Here is a 16103-nt window from a genome sequence, read left to right on the forward strand (position 1 = left end):
GATGGCTTAGGTGCAATGAGATAAGCGGTGGCTGCACCTGAACCATCCATATGGTATGGAACGGCTTGGATGAGACCCTCTTTTTTCCTTTACTTTATTCAATCAGCAGCTCTCTTGGAGGGAAATGGCGGGAGGAGAGAAGAGTTTGGTGCCATTTTCTTGCTGGGAAGAGCAAAGCAACTGGACGGCGGCGTCCAGCAGGCTGCGGCGCCACCGGTCATTTGTCTGACGGCCGGAGAAGGAAAATAGTTTAACCCTTTATCATTAAGTTTCAGAAAGGGGAAGCATAATCTGCTCCAAAATTGGGTTAGGTGCCCGAGGAGCAGATATGTTGAGTCATGACACTTGCAATGCGTGGACTTGATTTGGTTCAGCAATACAAATTATTTAGTGAGTTTTTAGTGCAAAAGCAAGTTAACTGAGAGTTCCGGCATCAATGAATAATGGGGCTGGTTCTTGGCTTCCTCCAAGGCTCCTCTCTTATTTGTTCCCCTTCCTCCTACAGTCCTAGTCCTCCCTCCTGGTAGTTGTCGACTACTACTTGGCTCCCCCCTCATGGCTCGACTGGGAGCTGCTCCGATTAACAGAAAACTGAACTTGAGGTGTTGACCTTCCAATGCATCAATGAATAATGCATGGGGACTGATTCAGGACATTAATGTCATTATTAGACCCAGGCACACCAAAGAAAGCAATGCCATATTCTGAGTTATGAGATCCTTTGAAGCAACTGCTTCGAGGATGATCGGTGCGACTCCATAATTGTCGTGGGTAAATTGTCCCTTCCAAGAAGCCTACTCAATTGAGCTGGCTTGTGACTGGGCTGGACAAAAAATTGATAGCAAAAATTTTAGCTCTTTAATATTATGTATATAGATACAGATGAAGTACCATGTCAGTTACACCAGCCACTTACATGTCTTTACACACACTTATCATTAATAACATGGCTGCTTCAATCGCAGGGATTAGCATACCAGGATTTGGGCAAATAACATATGCACGATTCATGTGCAGACAAGACGCCCATGCAGCTCAGCAGTTAGGCTTTTATTTCAGCCATGTAAGCATGTGCTATATGCGCTGGATCGGACTAGCTGCCCTGCCTTATAAGCAGGCAAGGCTTATGGTGCTCCATGGCAATTGTAGACGTTCGTGCATCCTGGGCGAGTGTATGGCTCGCCAGCAGGCACAGAAGGCCCCCTGTTTGGGTCCAGGGGGTCAAATTTTGGAATGGAGGATGCCTCACGTAGCGCTCGCCCTGCATTGTATGCGTACATGTGTGTTCATGGACAGTTGTAGTTTAATTGTAACTGCAATCTGAAATAAAAATGAAAATGGGACTACATACAAACCCACCTGCCTCCACGGGGACAGCGTGCATGGCAGAGAGGACGATAAAGGCCATCAGAAACACCATGCAAACAGCCTGCTGGTGCTGCTGTTTCGCCATCTCGAACCCGTCTCCTGATCGATGGACGACGATGGATCTCCTCCGCTATGGAGATATGTGTATGCAGAGAAGCTAGCTACATCATGGCACTATATATAGAGGCGTCGGCTGCAGACCTGGAGGCAGGCTCGCCAGTCGCCACACGGTGCTAGCTAGCGGTACTGGATCGGGCCGGGTGACGTTAGTCGTGGACGACGACCTATGGCGGGACAAGTCCACGATGCTACAATGTCCGAACTGACTCATCAGCTGAGCGTGGATTGCCTCTGCTGTGTGACCTGTGAGTCTGTGACAGCCTCCTCGTTTCCAGTTGTTGAATTTTCTCCAGGCCAAGGTAGTGCCGCTGTTGCTGCGTCACTCTCTTATCTCCGTCTAATGTGAAGACTTTTGACTATATATATATATCTTCAGTGAAATCCACTACTGCATGCCCTCCAGGATCGTAAACAATGAATAATTTCCATGTCGCAAACGGGATTTGATTGATCGAGTTTATTTGATTACAGAGTCTTGCATTGCATGGGTGCCTAACATTCCGTGCGCACTACCGCTACAACAGGAACGGAATTATTAGGCGCCACAAGAACTAAAAGCGCTTATCTGATAAATCAGCTTTTACCATGATGTTTCCTCCAACAGGCTGTTTATCTGATAATTCAGCTTTTACAATGATGTTTACTCCATGCCTTGTTGCTTGGAGAGGAGGTGCCCAGTATTCACAAACAAACTTCATGGGATCACATGAGGTCGGAGATGACAACAAGGTCTGTGTAGGCATCCCAATTGATGGTGACCATGGCGAACTGATGAAGAAGATCATGTGGACGAAACAGCGAAGCATCGATGATCGAGGGAGTTCCCCGAAGGTCCGTGAACTTGGCCATGCCACACAGGAGAAGATGAGGACAAAGCTAGTGTAGTCAATGTCAGACCCAAGTAGCGGCGCATGAAGACATTGGTCGGTGAGCAACGCAATCCAATCTTAGATCGGAAAAAAGAAAAGAAACACCAATCAATTATTAACCACGCAAGAGAGAAAACCTTGATCAATAATCGAGACAAGACTCTCTAGTGGCCCCCATCAACTCGATCAGCAGCAAGTTATGAGCAGTGCTGCCTTATGGAGATCCTCATGGGTGATTTCCCTCGGGCGCACGTCGAAGCGCAAGCTTTAGGTTTTTTTGGCCAAGGATCTAAACTTGTGATATCATGTTGAAGACTAGAATGTATGGAATAGTCAACTGTATTGCTCAGCCTCGTGAATAGATTATATAGGATACATTCCTTTGGCCTTATTTAGATGCATGTGTATTCACTTCAATCCATATGTGTTGGGTAGATTGGAATAGAACTTAATTTAACTTCACTCAAATCCACTTCAACACATGTGAATTGAGATGAATACATGCGCATCCAAACAAAGCCTTAGTTGGAAATGTTTGATGCTTCTTGGGGCTTCTTTGGCCATCGTGAAGTCATAAGATGAATTGCCGAGTAGATAGATCTGAACCAGACGCTACAGTTGTTCCACGGTGATACGAACTCAACCCGCTCCTACCCATCCAGGGGTATCATAGCATATCCGGAATCGAGGGAGGAACATACTGGACATAACAACTCCCATTGGTTGGGGCCTCTGCCGCCCTGCCTTTTGATCGATACACAGTTGAGGAGGCCGACCATGCAAGTAGCCCCCTTAGAGATAACAATGGGATGTACATCTTGTGTGGTCAAATTAAGAACTATTATGTTCTATCTACATCTCTCCTATTTATATGACATATGCACGGTCGATATAAATTTTAAGGTAACCTGAATAGCTAGGAATCCTAATCCAAACAGATACATCTATCTAAATAACCTGAATAGGAATCCTAATTCAAATAGAAAAGAATAAAAATAAGACAAATCTTTCCTGAATAGGAATCCTAATTCAAATAGAAAAGAATAAAATAAGACAAATCTTTCTTTAATATTAAATTAAATGACACAAAGAATCCTAATTCACATTACCCAAACTTTTTTACGTGATTTTCTTCCTGTCGTGTCCGTATGCTCCTCTTGATTTGTTTTTCCATGTTCCACTTGATTTTTGTCCCTCACCGTGTTCCACTATTTTACTTTTTGTTTCCTTTCCAATTTTTCTTTCACGTACTCCTATTGTTGCGGACGACCCAATACGTTTTGGAATCAGACTCCGTTTCGCGCTAGACAAGAGCTATTCTAATTCGTATGAGCACAGGTTATATAAGTCCGGATGAAAGAAACTCTCCATTGTCTGGGAGTTGGAGGGACACGGACAAAAAAAATGGACGGATCAAAAAAATGGGCTAAAATTTTGCCTCTTTATTATTACTAGCAAATATGCTCGTGCGCTGCAACGGGAGAAAAAACTATTAACATTCATGCAAAACGATAACGTGAATGATACATATCTTATGTTTTATGCTTTTATAATTTATTTTATGATGGTCGTGACATCCATAATATAAATTAATGGTGGCAATAAATAACAATGTCCTATTAAACCTGTATTGAATTAAAATACACATTGGCATATTTTTTGCTTCCGTTGCAAAGTGCATAATTATTTAGATATAAATATATCATAAATTATATTTTTCATACTACCCATGTGTTTTTTCTGACTCGATATCGACCTTCGTAGCTTTTTTAACGCATCATATCAACCTCCGTAACTTTTTTGTTGATGTGTCGAGGATTGGTCTGTCCACCAATGATTATGACGGGAGACCTCTCTTGATTTTTCACACGGTAGCCCTCGTCAGGAATTACATAAATATATTTATTTAGATTTCATTAGACAATAATCTGCCCAAGATTCCAGTTGATGAAATAATTATTTGTACCATTAACTAATCCATATTTTAATAAATTTTTTAGGGGGAATTAATAAAAAAGCACAACCTAATAAGATTTATAACATCCATAGATAAATCACATTTTTATGAAGCTAACAAAACTGGTTTGGCACTGTTTTTATAGAAAAAGAGAAAACGAAAGAAAATAAAAAAGGCTTGTATGTGCTTGATCCAGTCCACAACGAAGCTGGCCCAACTTGAAGGATTCAGCCCAGGTCGAAAAAGAAGCTCACCAGCAGAGACCCACTTGGTTCTAAACATTTTGCATCAGGAACATTGGCATATTTTTAAAACTATTAATGCCTTTTCACCTTTTTTTTCTCTCTTGCATCTATACATCTGGAACCCCGTATTTCTTTCTACTCCCTTTCCTACTCTAATCTCCGTACTCTAATCTCCGTTCGGTTAACACAAATAGAAAAGAAATCGGCATACTGGAGAGGACACGGGTGAGAGCGAGACCGGACCAGATTTGGGAAAAAAATAATACGAATAGAACCCGGACTGGAATAGGAAAAATATATACAAGCATACGGAGTGGAAAAAGAGGCCGAAAAAATTATGGTAGAAATTTTACTTCTTTATTATTAGATATAGATATAGACATGAATTATAACGTTCCTAATGTACCACGTCCTGAGTCTTAACAGTTTCACCAACCCCTCCTTGGCCAGATACGCAGGCACTGTTGCTGTCCACGTTCCTAGGACCCATGCTTCCATGCTAGGGAGAGCGACACTGTTGTTGCCACCCTCATCCTTCCATCCTGGTGGCGTGACTAGCTACAGACTCGTAGCAGGATCCACTGCTGCGTGTTTCTTTGCAAAACAAGCATGGGTCTTGGGTCCAAAACAAGCATCACCTAGCAGCCTAGGGTCATTCTCACTGGCTTCACCTAAAAAGCTAGAAAAAACTAGAAAAAAAGTGACGTTTAGGTAGTTTCATCCATATATATATATATATATATATATATATATATATATATATAAGAGCTTCTCTTTGACATTCTCACGAAACTGTGTTAGCATTTGGCAGGGGCTCAACCAAGAGGCCACAACTGAAGCCCCACAGAATTTTAGGCTTCCAAGAGGCAGTTTTAAGATGTGCACTCACAGCGGCCAGCGGGGCAGGGCAACCAAGACACCTTCTGGCTTCTGCTCAAGCAGAATTCAATCCTTGTGACCCCTTATCAGCTCAAGCAGAAATACACTATAAATATAATCTCATGCATTATCAACAGATAACGTTCATAGACAAAGTCGCAAAAATCTTCTTGCGTGCAACTGTATAATTAATCTCTGGGCAAAGTAGTGAGTAAGTATTGTCTCGTACCTACATTTTTTAAAACGAACGTTTACCTACACAATGTCTTGGCAAATCGCCAACGTTTCACTTAACGCTCTGATTACTATATATGCACAGCAAAAATCGAGGATGTCCCTGATCGTCAATGGGTCTTTAGCCTGTACGTATGAAGTATGAACAAAATCTATTAACCGACAAAACAGCATCAGGGGATCGCATCAGGGAAAGAGGCTGGCATCCAGTATAGCTAATTAGCCATGGTTCTGTACCTATCAGCTGTTCTGTTCTTCACTGCCAACCCAATACTCTTTCACTGAAATCAGAATCTTCTCGGGAACATGCGGGCCATCCTCATGATCAAGTAACTTGGACTTCCACCGCATTCCTGCCACCATACTTCTAACCTTGTTCAGTACATCAGCACTGTCCCGCAGTATGACTGCACCCTCTGGCCGTAAAATCCTATCCATCTCCAGAAGAATGTCTTCTGCGTCACACCTACCGATTTTGACATAAACATATTAACAGAAGATACGATTTGCCTTTGCATTACCAACACAGGAGAAAGAACAGAGAACGCTTACTTGTTCTGATATAAACTGAAGATGCCATTGCCATGTATCAGGTCGTATGTCCTAGGGTATGTTGAGAAGCCTTCACACCTGCCAATAGTGCAACATCGCAGAAAACACAAGATCAGTTCCCACACATCAGCATCTCATTTGACAGTGAATGCCAGAAGCATAAGACTCACCAATCATGGTATATACCAATCAGACCTCGCTCATAGATGATACCGAGAGTATTCCTTTCTGATATAGAGGGCACAACGTTCATTACCCAGGACCTGGGAGAATGAAGAGTTGCAGCAAAACTTCCGAGGCCTGCATTCATGTCCATAATATTCCTGTACCTTGAAGAACCTATCAGCTTGTTCACCCTCTTATAAGTATTGACATGCTTCTTCCACAACTTATTATCATCCTCATAGACTTCTTCTGTGATGCCTGGGATCTGACCCTCCAGAATTCTGGGAGGAATGGCAGATAGTCTCTCTGGAAACTTCTTCAGCTGTGCTGCCTCTACCGGAGGTGTTACACAAGATTCCATTTTCTTATACCTAAATTATAAGCCAAAAATAAACACAAATTAAAACTGATGTAATTGGAAGATAAAAACAGAGCAGATTGCCCAAGCTACAAGTGATTGACAGAAAAGAAGCACATGTTTCTTCCATTGTGAATCAGTAGTAATTTCTGCAATCACTATCTCCAACTTACCCTACCCTACATAAGGCAATCAATTCTTGATCCTATATTTTTCCAGTGTGTAAAACATAACTGTTATATATATGAATTTTCTTATGAGGATTTTGTAGTGAATGATTATGGTTTATTCAAGTTCACATGGAAATAGGAACTAGAAAATAAACCTTGAGTTATAACTTTGTATAAACATAAGACATACCAGACATCATCTGCATCTTGAACTTTGCACATCTTGCTAGCATGACCATCCTTTTGATGACATGAATATGAATTCCCTTGTTTCTGCCAAATAGCAATATCATCCTTCTCATAGATTTTATCCCAGCAAAGCATTTCAGCAATGTTTTCAATTCTATGTTGATCTTCCTCTGCATCTTGTTTAGACCTTTTCCATGATTGGTAGTATTTCTTCCAATTGATGGGAGGTCCAGAAAGTATCCAATAACCCCCAGGCCTCAGAACCCGATCTACTTCCATCATGTACATACCACCTGCATGAAGAAAAATAATATAGCTCATTAGTCATTGCATATTTACATATATAAAGGTAAAAGGTTGGCTCAGGTATTGGAATCTTGTGAATAGTTTTTACTGCTCACCATTTGACTCCCATGGGATTAAACAGCGTGAGCAATGAGCCATATCAAAAGATCTAGAGGGGTATGGGAGCTTTATAGTTCCAAGTACTCCAATTACTGCAGGGACACCTCGCTCCAAAGCAAATTGAACCTGAGCTTCGTGTGAATCTCTGGGTGCAAATGACATGGCTAATACATTTCTGTCCATTAGGTAAGCTCCGAAGCTTGCAACCTGTACGTGGTCAGAAATGTTACTCCCAGCTATGGAGGGGATCAAGTAATTAAGGTTAGTTTACAAGAAAATGAAGATAAGTCTTACTAAGAAGGCCAACATATAAATGCCTTGGAACTATAAACTATGAAGTATATAAGACACATCTTAAAGGAAGTAAAATATAACAAGATCTGGTGAGAGAGCATACCCCACATCCAGTATCAAGTGCAGTTCTGATGGTGCCATCAGCGAGTGGGATGATGGATGCAAGTTCATCAAGGTAAGCATTCGCTCCATTGGGAAACATCGTTCCTCCTCCTGGAAATTTGAACACATCTCCCTGATATTGGATCCAATTCTGAACAGCTTTCTCAACTGTCAGACTCTTATAAGGAGCATTTGCAAATGGAACATAGTCACGGCTCTTGGGCCAAGAGAAAGGGGTGACATATCCTTTTGGTGCTGGGATTAGACAATGCTGTTTCTCATTCTCTACAGGACAATGCCTTTCTCTGTATGTCATATTTTCTCTAGGAAAGGCCATTGCTCGGTTCTGGTCTTGACAAGGAGTATAGTCACTGTATCGGATGTGGCATGGCTCAATCATTTTATTGGACATGATTAATGGATTAGCGCCACTTATGGTATGATGGGTCTCGAAGTGCAAATTTGGCAAGATTGTACAGTCAGTTTCTTGGTTAACCCTCAGAGCTATACTATCACCCCTTCCTGTCCCACTTTTCTGCCAAGCACCTAGTATGTAAAAGAAGCAGGATAAACCCATCACAATTACTATTATCATTGTGCTCCGCGTTCTACGGTCACCTGGATTCATTCTTGAGCCCCTCATGAATCTGAAATAATCACGAAAAATCGTTAAGCATCACTTTGAATGAATTGGATCATTTGCAGTACACAGTGATCTTATGAACAAGGTATCCACATAATAAGCTGGATGTTGAAAACATAAACAACAGATTAATCAAATGGAACATGGACTAACTAAGATCTGAATTTTAGGTGAAGGATAATTCCGTTGGCTTTGATCTTGTTCCAACAGATTGGAGCTCATAGCAAATTATTGAATTAGAATATTAGTGCCAGATGCGGAGTTTCTCATGAATCTGAAATTACCGCAAGAAAGTGATTAGTTATTCACTTCAAATAGCGCACCATGGCATACGACTATCTTCTCAACAGGATATCAGCATCTAATGAACTAGACTTCTAAAACACAACTGAGAGATCACTGAAATGGAACATGAACTAAGTACTGGATTTGGTTTATAAGTGAGGGTGATCCCTTTGACTTTGTTCATGTTCCAACAGAATGGATAAACTAGATTAATAAACTAGTGAACTAGATTATCATACTATTGAGTATTGAATGAACATTATCAGGTGGCAATTTGAGATTCTGATCCTCATGTATGCTAAAGTTCCAATAGGAAAACTTCCTGGGGTGAAGACAAATGATAAACTACCGACAGTCCTCTGACTACCGAGACAGCGCATCAGTCCTGAGAACAAGTTTATTGGCACTCAGCCATGTGCATCAACCTCAATCATGTGATTATGCCTAACCATTTCAGATCCCTAACTGATTTGTTTAGTCTGAAGCTAGCAGTCCAGTCCATCCTGGAGGTCTTGGCATAGCATGAAGCTATGAGCAAATCTACAGTCCATGAAATTATAATTGGAGGTAAACAAGCACAGATTGCCAATAATTGTTCGTCTTGTGATCGATCCCAACACGATCCCAGGTGGAACGGCAACAGCGGAGCAGCAGCAGTTGCTCCTGAACTACACCGAGGCTTGAGCGACTACGCTAGGCTACCATTACGATCCCCAACCTCACGCAACGCGAACGGCGTCGTGATTCCACGACTCCCCAGCGGCGGATCAAAGCAACAACGTAATCAAAACAAGGCGAATCGCAGAAACAACGACTGAGCTAGCTAGGACCCACCGCCGAGGCCCAAGGCAACCGAAGAGCGAAACGAACCGGATCGAATTCAAACGGGAGCGGCGCAGAAGGAGGAAGCAAACCTCTCTATCTCTTCAGGGGGACGGCGGGGGCCGGTTCAGCGGAGCGGGGACAGCTTCGAGCTCGCCGCGGCGGCGGCGGGGGCAGCTTCGAGTTCGCCTCGGCGGCGGTGGCGGTGACGGCTTCAAGCTCGCAGCCGCTGCGCCGGACGAAGAGGGCGTGGGGTTGAGCTGGGTTCGGAATTTGGTTGGGGTTGGTCGCTGCCGGCGCTGCGGCTTTGACTTTTTAATCGCGCGCTGCTACTGCAGCAGCGCAGCGCATCGTCATGGAATGGAGCGAGAGCTAGTCGTCGAGACAAGGCCAAACGAGGAGGGTGCCTCGTCCGGGTCGTCCCGTCGCGGCCGCCGGCCGGCCCTTGGAATCGGGTCTTGCCGGTCACTTGTTCACGCGTCTCTGGTCGGTTTGGGCCTGGTTTAGTCGGCGAAAGGGTACTGTAGCACTTTCGTTGTTATTTGGTAATTAGTGTTCAATCATAGTCTAATTAGGCTTAAAAGATTTGTCTCGTGAATTTCGTCTAAACTATGTAATTAGTTTTATTTTTTATTTATATTTAATGCTTCGTGCATGCGTCCAAAGATTCGATGTGATGGAGAATCTTGAAAAATTTTGCAAAATGAAAGAGAACTAAACACTACCTTGGTTGAGTCGTGGACTTTGAAAACCTGTTGTGAGTTATAAAAAAGATAACAAAAAATTTAGGCTAGCGCTCGAGGCCCGAGTACGGACGTAGCTACCGTGCTCCATGCCCGCATCTCCACGCTCCGTCCTGTTTCCAACCAAGGTCAGCATCCTGAATTGCGGCCCGTGTCCGTCTCGTGCACCGCACGGCAGAACCGCAGCCCGCACCCATCCCGCATCCGCACGGTGAAAACGTGCCCCGAGTCCGCATGGCGGCAACACGCCCCGCGCCCACCTGCCCTGCTTGTGGATGCGCGCAGTGGAGGTGTGCATGCCTAAGGCGTCGGCACCTGGACCATGGCGGTGCACCAGTAGCAGCAAGCAGACAGTAGCCTGCAACACAAGATCTATTTTTGAAACATTCAGATTAAACATTTACAACATATATATAAAAACAGGTGAAACACTTGAAACATCTATTTGAAAACATGCGAGTACAGCCATTGCAATATGTACCAGATCAACTTTTAAAACATCTAGATGAAACATTTGAAACAAACGTCCATTGTAATATGTGCAACACTAGATCAACTTTTAAAACATCTAGATAAAACATTTGAAACAAACGTCTGAAACACCTGAAACACTTGAAACATATTGTCAGAGATATAGGCCAGGGGTACCTGCACCGCCCGTATATATGACCATCGCCTAGCTATTGGCCCAGCAGCCATCAAGGAGGAGCCCCACAAGGGCTGACGCAATCGACTAAAGTGGAGATCAAGGCAAATCAAGGCAGGCTTATCTAGACGATAGCTAGGATCAATCTGTTGTAACAAACTAGGAAAATAATCTGTTAGCCCGATCGTCCTCTCTATAACCCTACTTCTTCTGCATATATAAAGGAGGGTAGGGACCTTGGGCTCGGGATCCAATCTTCCACCAATCCCATCTACCTCATAGCTAGAAGCAACAATCTTTGTAATTGAGCATACGAATACAAGAGCAGCCGTACCACTGGAGTAGGGATTAGCGTGTACCATGCCCCGAACCAGTATAAATCCCTGTGTCTCGTGTGCTATCATCTGATTCTGTCTACGCGATCACGTTGTTGGATATTACCGGAGCAAAACAATCCGACAGTTGGCGCGTCAGGTAGGCGCCTTTCGCGTTCAAATTTATTTGTGTTTCAGATGGGAATCGTCTCTGACTTCGGCGATGAACCGGAGAAGATGTAGCCGGGCACGAGGATCGTCTTCGGCAAGCTCGACTTCATCGCGGACCGGTCCAGGGACCTGCGCGTGTAGGAGCCTGTCGGTGCAGGACCCACGGGATACCCCGCAAGGAAGGGAGAAGAACTAGCCTAACTAAGATTCTTTCCCTGTAATTTTAGTAGTAGTAGTATTCTGTAATCCTACTAGGAAATCTCATTGTAAACCGACTAGGACTCTGGCCTCCTGACTATATAAAGGAGGGCAGGGCTCCTTGGATCGGGAGTTAAGACGACAATTGTACAACACAACACTTTACAATCAATCCAACACAAAGGCCAAGGCCGACTGGACGTAGGGCTATTACTTGATCTACGATCGAGGGTCTGAACTAGGATAAATCGACTGTCTCTTGCGTTAACCGTCGAGTTCCGCATACGCTGAAGCCCGAACATACTGTCCCGGGGACCCCCGTGGCAGGCTATCGGTGGTCAAACATCGACAGCTGGCGCGCCAGGTAGGGCTTTCGGCGACTTTGCATCCGAGAGCTCGATGGACCTCGACAACATGATCTTCTCGAAGGGATCAACCTTTATTTTTGGTTCATGGATCTATGAGGCAGGCGACGACGACAAGCTCCAAGGCCGTCTCCTTGAAGATTCAGACCATCATCAGGACTTTTCCATTTCGACGACAACGACAGATCAGCTTGCCAAAAGATTCGCGCAGCTCGTGATGTCCAATCCAACTCGGATTTCGTGACTTCACGCATCCGATTCAAACTCAAGTTCCGTTTTCGAGATGAAGTCTTATCCGAGTTCTTTCAGAAAACCGAGTTCTTTTCTGACAAAGCTCCAGAACATGACGTCAACCTATCAAGAATACTACTCGGAGTACACTCAGAGTACTTCAAAGAAGTCGGGTCCTCTTCTGTTCGGACCCCACAACATGGCGACACCTTATTAGACATGGCACGAAGGATCCACCTATCCCGTGCTTAGAATGCCACTGAAAGGAGCCCAGGAAGGTCTCGTTTTAACTATAACATCTCAAGACTGCATCATTCACTGGCCAGGTACCGTTCCTGAGGATGACGGCACCCAACTAGTCGACAATACGACAACCGCAACTCTACCCTACCAAGAAGGAGAATCGATCTATGACCTTGAAACCTCTACTGAAGTTATCAACAGCTCTGGCAGTACGGAAATCAAAGACAATGACAGAACAACTCACGCTAGAGAAGTATTCATGATTCGCCATCCTCGATCACCATTGACCCCCCCCCAGAAGTACCCGACATGAGGTCTTCAAATGAATCTGAATCCAACATATCACCATTTATCCAGGGGCACGATGGTGAGACTGAGAGTTAGAGGCAAGCGAGAGAAAGAAAGAACAAATTGGAACAAGGACGTCAACGCTGTGCTAAGCAGCGAAAGGACACTTGGATCAAATATGAATCAGACCTAGCCGAGTACAATAGAAGAAAATCAGAACGAGAGGTTGAAGAAAGACGAGCAGCGAATACACCCTATGATAAGATCCGAGAAGCACTAGAATAACTCAGGGCGACCTCATATCCCAATGAAAAACAGGAACAGCTCTGAGACTTTCTCCAATCAACAGTCTTTAGGACACACGACGGAAGGGCAACATCTCATGAATAGGAAGATCAAAATCAAAGGAAGTCCGCTTTCGAAAGACTTGGACCAAGCGGAAGTCACAACGGAGAGAGCCGAAGAAATCATAGTCAAAACAACCGAGTCGAACAACTAAGAAAGTCCAGAAGCAAAGCACCTACTCAGACAGCTACGCAAAACTACTCTCACCAAGACGACAGTTAGCAAGAAGGGGGTGCCGAATCAGAATACATAGAAGCCGAAACGCACAATAGATTCCCTTATTTCGCAAACAGAATTGCTTCAATACGACTACCTCACAAGTTCAAGCCGTCCAACCACTCCAAGTATAATGGCAAGACAGAACCAAAACAATGGCTCAGGATTTACTCACAATCAATTGAATTGGCCGAAGGAGACGATGACATCAAAACCTTGTTCTTTCCCATGGCCCTAGAAACCATGCCACTTCAATGGTTTGACAAATTGAATCCAGGATCAATCAGAAATTTGGGAGGACTTGCAAAGAGCTTTCTGTGAAAAATTCACAGGTATTATTACACATCCAATTACCCACGCAGAGTTAAAAGGACTCAAGCGGAAAGGAGGTGAAAGTCTCAGAAATTACTATCGACGATTTGGCGAACTACGAGCTCAAGTACATGACATCACACAACGAGAAGTAATTGAAGCTTTCTCTTATGGAATCATGGCTAGGTGGCAATTTCAAGACTTATGCAAAGAAAATCCAAGAAACAACGAAGAATTCAGACGGACAGTGGAAAAGATGATTACTACAGAGGAGAAGACATGAGAAAGATTCCCGGATAGAAACAACAGAGACAACCCGGACAGGCAAAATCCTCGAAACAATAGACATCAGGAGAGAAAGCGAGGTCTAGACAACACAGTAGCAATGGCTGACAAATCAAAGAAATTTACCAAGCCTAGAAGATATGACGACGTTGAGAACATACATTTCCCCTTGCACCCCAATGGAAAAGCACACCATCGGAAATTACTACACCTTCAACGAAATATACACTAGAAAAGATAGTGTCGGATACCATAAAAAGGGGTACCCTAAGCAAAAACCAAAAAACTGCTTAGACCCTAAACAAAAACCAGTAAGACAAACGGGGTCTCAGCCAAAATCTCCGATTCACCCGAGGCCCCCTCGCCGAGGCCCCTTCGCCCGAGGCCCCCTCGCCGAGGCCTCAGAAGAAGTACCGATTCTCTGATTCGCCCGAGGCCTCCTCGCTGAGGTCTGCGATTCTCCGACTCGCACGAGACCGGCTCGCCACCAGCCCTGCGACCACCGCCTTGACTAGACTACTCTGGCTGGACATCACGTCTAATCAAGGCGCTCAACCACTCCGACAACCACACGACGGCACAGTACAGCAAAGTGGCAGACCAGACGTCAGTCACGTCAGCACCCTGCCATCCACGACGGGACTGTGCAGGGGTTACCGACTACTGTGCTGCCTAAACTCCTGCACCAAGGACGAACACGACGTGGGGAGTCAGAACCGGGTTCCTGTGACCTCGGGACCAGCGAACCGACCGCTCCACCTCGCTCGAGACCCCCGATGGGCCTCGGATGAACTGACCGAGTTCCGCCTCGCCCGAGACTCCCGGTAGGGCCTCGGGCGAACTGGCCATGCTCCGCCTCGCCCGAGGCTGGGCTCATCCCGCAACCTCGTCGCCTCCGCCTCAAAAGTCGCTCTGGCAGGCTATCGCATCCAATTAATGCGCCCAGCTGCCCCCACTACGTAAGCCACGATCGGCAGTACGCCGCGACAGGACAACGGTCAAATCGCCTTTTTACCATCCCTTACTGACAATACAGGGTACCGTATCCTGTAGACGCACGTTCCGCACTGTTCCGCCTAAATCAACTACGACGATGGCCGCCAAGACCCCACATTGCCACCTGCTAAGGCCTCGGCACAGCAGGCCTCAGCACAGTGGGTCTCGGCCTCAGCACGGCAGGTCTCGGCACAACCGACTACAGCAGCCACCAGACCTCGGCACTTCACCAAGTCAACAAAAGTATAGGAGCGCAGTATGTCGCCAGCCTTGAAGACCATACCGACTAGACATCGACGGGAACTCCCACGACGCCATGCTGCTCCAGGGAGCAGAATACGTCAGCAAATAGCAGCCTTCTCATGTACTTCTGGCTTCCTCCTTGTGGCTATAAAAGGAGGTAGCCGGTACCATTCCTAGAGAGGACAGGAGAGAGCAACCAGCAGAAAGACGAACACACCGATAGAACCACACACTTCTACGCTGCTTGGGAACAACGCCTCAAGCAGCCCGCGCCACCCTCGCTGAGACCTGGGGCTAGCTCCCTCTCTCACCTAGCTTGTAACCCCTACTACGAGCACTCCGGTGCAAGGAATACAAGATCGATCTCTCAGACTAGATGTAGGGCCTCGATTGCCTGAACCAGTATAAACCTTGTGTCTCTTTGCATCACCATCCGGGATTAGGGGCACGCAGCACAAATTCACTCGTTGGTTGAGGGACCCCCGGTTCCAAAACACCGACAGTTGGCGCGCCAGGTAGGGGCCTCTGCGTGTCAGCTTCGTCATCCTAACAAGTTCCGGATGGCAGACCCCATACGACCATTGCGTCTCGGCACCGTAGTTTGGTTCGGGAGCCTAGAGTTCATGTCTCTAGGGCATGAGTACGACATGGTGCTCCTCACTCCTCGAGCCCCACCGTCCAACAATGAAGTCACGCCCCGGCAGCCCAGGCGCAGGCGGCGTCCGGGCGGCCGCTCTCGCCGCGCTCGCCAGGCATGACGCGAGCAAGGCGACCTCGACGCTACGCGAACACGGCGCTGCACGCCACTCCCCGCCGATATCCTACGACCAGCTGTTGGTACGGGGTCCCT

The 16103-nt window shown here is 45.5% G+C and overlaps 1 protein-coding gene and 1 long non-coding RNA gene across 4 annotated transcripts; both read right to left on the reverse strand.

Annotated features, from left to right (window-relative positions):
- Nucleotides 1-835: 835 nt before the first annotated feature.
- LOC136492587 (uncharacterized) lies at nucleotides 836-1512 on the reverse strand. The gene is made up of 2 exons (XR_010768133.1): nucleotides 1360-1512; nucleotides 836-1261 (listed from the first exon to the last, which is right to left on the reverse strand). It is a non-coding gene; the product is annotated as an uncharacterized lncRNA (long non-coding RNA).
- A 4017-nt stretch (nucleotides 1513-5529) lies between these two features.
- LOC136492593 (probable methyltransferase PMT2) lies at nucleotides 5530-10125 on the reverse strand. Of its 3 annotated transcripts, XM_066488580.1 has the most exons (8): nucleotides 9750-10125; nucleotides 7909-8554; nucleotides 7508-7718; nucleotides 7108-7399; nucleotides 6395-6760; nucleotides 6225-6302; nucleotides 5910-6138; nucleotides 5530-5798 (listed from the first exon to the last, which is right to left on the reverse strand). In XM_066488580.1, exons 2-7 carry the CDS (start codon nucleotides 8548-8550, stop codon nucleotides 5913-5915), a joined length of 1815 nt encoding a protein of 604 aa, XP_066344677.1. In that variant the 5' UTR covers nucleotides 8551-8554; nucleotides 9750-10125; the 3' UTR covers nucleotides 5530-5798; nucleotides 5910-5912. The 3 variants fall into 3 exon arrangements, with proteins under 3 accessions (XP_066344677.1, XP_066344670.1, XP_066344684.1); XM_066488573.1 differs by having other exon boundaries at nucleotides 5533-6138; nucleotides 9750-10124; XM_066488587.1 differs by lacking the exon at nucleotides 9750-10125 and having other exon boundaries at nucleotides 5535-6138; nucleotides 7508-7747; nucleotides 7909-8032.
- Between the last annotated feature and the right edge of the window lie 5978 nt (nucleotides 10126-16103).

This window comes from Miscanthus floridulus, chromosome 1, assembly GCF_019320115.1.
Source record: "Miscanthus floridulus cultivar M001 chromosome 1, ASM1932011v1, whole genome shotgun sequence".
NCBI classification, from domain to species: Eukaryota; Viridiplantae; Streptophyta; class Magnoliopsida; order Poales; family Poaceae; genus Miscanthus; species Miscanthus floridulus.